General features: G+C 35.9%; 1 protein-coding gene across 1 annotated transcript; it reads left to right on the top strand.

The window, feature by feature from the left end:
* The first annotated feature begins 1,311 nt into the window (after positions 1-1,311).
* On the top strand, positions 1,312-2,268 carry LOC135270184 (olfactory receptor 5M5). The gene has a single exon (XM_064365518.1). It carries the CDS (start codon positions 1,312-1,314, stop codon positions 2,266-2,268), a length of 957 nt encoding a protein of 318 aa, XP_064221588.1.
* Positions 2,269-4,952: the final 2,684 nt, after the last annotated feature.

Here is a 4,952-nt window from a genome sequence, read left to right as displayed (position 1 = left end):
TAAAATAACACAAGACAACATTGAAAATTTACAATAAAAATTTATTGCATAGGATCCTAGCACAGTAATTCCCATTGTTTCATTTCATTACAATTGATATTATCTGAATTAATATTATCTGAAAGTATCATCTGTTCATTATAATTTGTATTGCTTGAACTATATCAAGAATAATCCTATCTCTCTTGATTAGTTTTTGTTCTATTACTCTGAACATTATAATACTAAAATGAAGAAGTTTGAACTATTTACAAATGCTGCTAGAAAGCTGAATCAAATCTGTGTTCCACCAGCAGCACAAATTTGTCAAATTCTGTTATATGCTGTGAACCCCTTAAATGCATTCAGGGATAAATTAAAGCATACATGGACCAGTAGATAAGAGCTATGAAATAACATTTGGCAACTTCTCTTGCTTTACTCCACAAACACCTGCTACTGAAAATTCCTTCATTAGTAATTCATATAGGCCTTTGTTATCTTTGGTTTATTCACAGAGAAATGACTTGCTTTTGCAAGTTATAGTATGGCAGTAAAAAAAAATATGGAAAACAAAACAAAACAAAAGAGAGAATTTCCTTCAAACACTTAAAATTCTGGACTCTCTGATACAGCATGTAGGCAATGAAATTCTCAAAGGTGGAGGCTCTAAAGCAGGGGTCCCTAACCCCCAGGTAAGGTCCATGGCCTTTTAGCAACTGGGTCGCACAGCAGGTGAGCTACCAGCAAGTGAGCATTCCTGCCTGAGTTGTGCCTCTTGTCAGATCAGCGTTGGCAATAGATTCTCATAGGAGCATCAACCCTATTGTGAACTGCATACACATGCCAGGGATGTAGGTTGCATGCCCTTGTGAGAATCTAATGCTTGATTATCCCCAACCACCCCACCCTCCAACCCCTATGCAATGGAAAACTTATCTTCCACAAAACTGGTCCTTGGTGCCAAAAAGGTTGGGGACTACTATTATAAAGGAAGCTCATGCTTGTATAGTCAAATGAAAGGGGCAGTCGGTGGCTTAATCCATTTTTCAGCAAACTTTAGGACACTATTTCCCCATTCCAAAAGACATTGGTAACACAGAAACCATTCTTTTTAGGAATCATCTGCATATTATACACACAGTTAATTGGAGCCTTTGTCTTTTTAAGACAACCAGGCCCTATATCCTGGAGTCATGCTTAACTGGCTATGTGAGAGAGAGTGAGAGAGAAAGAAAGAGAGAGAGAGAATAAGGAGAAAGATAGAAAAGAAAACATGTAATGGACTTCTCTTTCACTTTCCTGATTTATTTTAATCCATTTAAGTGAAAAATGCTGGCACCTAAGGAAATGGTCAGAGGAAATTCTACCTTGGTGACTGAATTCATTCTCTTGGGATTAACAGATCTTCCAGAGCTTCAGCCCATCCTCTTTGTGCTGTTCCTGGTAATCTACTTGATCACTGTGGTGGGGAACCTTGGGATGTTGGTGTTGATCAGGATAGATTCACGCCTCCACACCCCCATGTACTTCTTTCTTGCCAGTTTGTCCTGCTTGGATTTGTGTTATTCCACTAATGTGACCCCTAAGATGTTGGTGAACTTTTTATCAGACAAGAAAACCATTTCCTATGCTGCTTGTTTAGTCCAGTGCTATTTTTTCATTGCCATGGTGATTACTGAATATTATATGCTAGCTGTAATGGCCTATGATAGGTACGTGGCCATCTGTAGCCCTTTGCTTTATAGCAGCAAGATGTCCAAAGTGCTCTGTATTCGCCTGATTGCTGGTCCATATGTCTATGGGTTCCTTAGTGGCCTGATGGAAACCATGTGGACATACCACCTGACCTTCTGTGGTTCCAATATCATTAATCACTTCTATTGTGCTGACCCACCCCTCATCCGACTCTCCTGCTCTGACACTTTCATTAAGGAGACATCCATGTTTGTGGTAGCAGGATTCAACCTCTCCAACTCCCTCCTTATAATCCTCATCACCTACATCTTCATTCTCATTGCCATCCTGAGGATGCGTTCTGCCGAAGGCAGGCACAAAGCGTTCTCCACCTGTGGGTCCCACCTGGTGGCAGTGACTGTGTTTTATGGGACCCTGTTCTGCATGTACGTTAGACCTCCCACGGACAAGTCAGTGGAACAATCCAAAGTCATTGCTGTTTTCTACACTTTTGTAAGCCCTATGTTGAACCCCATCATCTATAGTTTGAGGAACAAGGATGTGAAACAAGCTTTTTGGAAACTGATCAGAAGAAATGTGCTTTTGAAGTAAAATCAGTGTATCTTTCTTTATAAGTCAAATAAAAGATCTCTCTATGAGAACTGTATTTAACTTTAGTAGCTTTATAGTAAAGTCAATTTCAGATCAATGAAAAGCTATAATCTACCAACAAAACATAGACATAGATACAGAAGATTTATGGTTTTACATGTTACATATGAGTTGAATGTGTGTGTGTGAAGGATAGGAAGGTGTATATGCACATATGGGGAATAATTATTCTTTTATGCACTTTTGCATTCATAACAATACATTATTTTTACATTATAAAAATATACATTGTTGTAATAAAACATTGGGTCTCTATGGAAATGTAAAAAGTAAGATAGATTAAAATATTTCCTTTTCTTTCCCACATCCTGGTTTTTTATTCTCACTTCCTAGTGATACTATGATTAACAGTTTCTTAAGAATAAAAAAAAATTCTAAGTATCTACAAACAAATGTGTGGAGAGAGAGAGAGATATATATAGACACACACACACATACACACACATATACAAGATTGTTAAAGCACAAGCTGACTGTCATGCATTGCTTTTTGGGGTTTACAATTCTGTAGCTATTACTACGCAGAAAATTCAATCTCGTGTTTTGGAGGAATGTCACAACTGCTGATGAGACTTGCTGTCCCCTCTAGGAGAGAAACTTATGATAACACCTCTGTGTCCATGCCTAACACCCACTTATGTCTCTCCACTTGTGAGAGTCACTTTCAATGAGACACTTTTCTCCTTCTGCCACAATAGGACATCAGTACAGTCCAGCAGTTATTTTTCAGATATTAACTCTGGAAGCAGGCAAAGAATGGCTCCTATAAGGATATATGACTGGCCACAAATAACTGTGACTTCTGCAGAGCTTATCAATTAAATTCCACACTTCCAGGGTCTAGAGTTCTTCATGCTTTCTCTCACCTCTGCTTTAATAATCTACTTCTTTAAGGATTGATCATGCATTTTTTATTAGCAGCATCAAATGTTACTCACAGTGGTCCTTTGTCATGGTTAGTTATTATATACCTAATTTTAGAATGACATATGTCAACTTGTTTGTAAGTATTTTAGTATGAAAGGAAGCAAGAACAAGTTGATACTTTAAGGATGTGACAATTCTGGTGACTGCAATTGATAACATAAGCAAAATTGACAAATGTGTGCTGAGTATCGACAATAACTCACACCGCTCCTAATACCAAGGAATTTTCAAGGAGCTCTAGAATGGCATAGTTTTACAGGGGTCATGAAACTGTAAAGAGAAAGATCAACACAACCTGTTAAAAGCTATAAGAATATGGAGGTGCTAATGAAACCGAAGAAAGAAAAAATTATCTCTGGGCAAATTGAAACTAACCCTGTGATTGTCCAAGACAAGAACTTATTTCTGTTTTGTGCACCTTCCTCAGCCCTCCCATAGCTCCTAGTATGGTGGTATGGCAGGTGGGGTCTGAGCAAGATAATTAAGAACCAATTTGTGATCAAATATGTAGATATTACTTTCAATGAAAAGGAAAAAACCATAAAACTCTAAGAAGTCATAACTGAAAAAGACATATTTTTTCCTCAGTTGTATTTCAAAGCTTTCTTTGTACCTTCGATTTGCTCTCTTTTTAATATTTCCTATGGAAATTTTCAAACTCATTCATTTTGTAGTATTGCATATAATTATTTTAAACTTTTTACTACTACATGTTCCTATTTAAATACTTTTATTTTGAAAGTCAGATTTCCTACAAATTCTGTTAAAACACACACATAAATTAAAAAGCTGTTATTAACAGATTTTTCACATTTAATTAACAATTTGTTGAATTCCACTTAGACACATACCTAGATATATTCTTGTTTAACACACACTTATTTTTAGTTTTGTAAAACTGGTTCCTTGATTATATCAAATTTTCTGATCTCAGGGCCCATGCTTCTATCTGGACAGCCTAGCTTGGCACTGAAGAAAGGTTCAACAATGACTGCAGCATGAAAAAGTACACATCATAGAAATCAATTTTTAAAAGTAAGTGAATGTTCATTTTCCAAGTAAACAAAGTGCCTCAATTTTAGAATATATAAGAAAAGTGTCTTTGAATGGACCAACAGCTGACTCTGAGGGAATATGTTATTGGTCATAAGCCAACTTACTTTTCAGAAATGTGAGTGACCATAATGTCGTTGATGTTTATGACTGACTCTAGCAATAGAAAACCAATAGTTATGCCCATATGCACACAAGTTTAGGATAAAAGAGGAATTACAGCAAGTACTTTCATGAATTGACTGGCAAGCTGGGATCACATCAATCAGCCTGTTAAGACTATCTAAGTCCATATAGTATTGTGTTAGACAAAAAGTAAATACGTGCTTATGAAAATTTTTGGTATTAGTACATTATTTTAGTAGACCCTGGATTTTACCTAAAAATTAAAGAATAATTTTTTTATTAACGACATTATAATCCCATTATTAAAGTCTATCATAAGGGATTTCAAGAAGAGTCTCAAATTTCATGTCTCTTTTCTTTCAAAGTTAATTCTGCTGAATTTCTTATTTGTTGAACAAATTAGGTAATACAATGAAGAAATAATCAGAAAAAAATAGACAATATTTACTGTACTTTTGAAAAGAACAAAAATTCTGATATATTTTTTTCCTCACCCATACAAAAGATCCGTTATTTCT

The sequence above is a fragment of the Aotus nancymaae genome, unplaced genomic scaffold (assembly GCF_030222135.1).
Source record: "Aotus nancymaae isolate 86718 unplaced genomic scaffold, 86718_ANA_hifiasm-v0.15.2.pri h1tg000059l, whole genome shotgun sequence".
Taxonomy (NCBI): domain Eukaryota; kingdom Metazoa; phylum Chordata; class Mammalia; order Primates; family Aotidae; genus Aotus; species Aotus nancymaae.
The sequence above is the reverse complement of the archived record's forward strand: the minus strand, read 5'-3'. Positions and strand labels throughout refer to the sequence as shown.

Excerpts from the sequence above, each read along its gene's own strand:
- LOC135270184 (XM_064365518.1), top strand. The coding sequence starts at position 1,312 with ATGCTGGCACCTAAGGAAATGGTCAGAGGAAATTCTACCTTGGTGACT.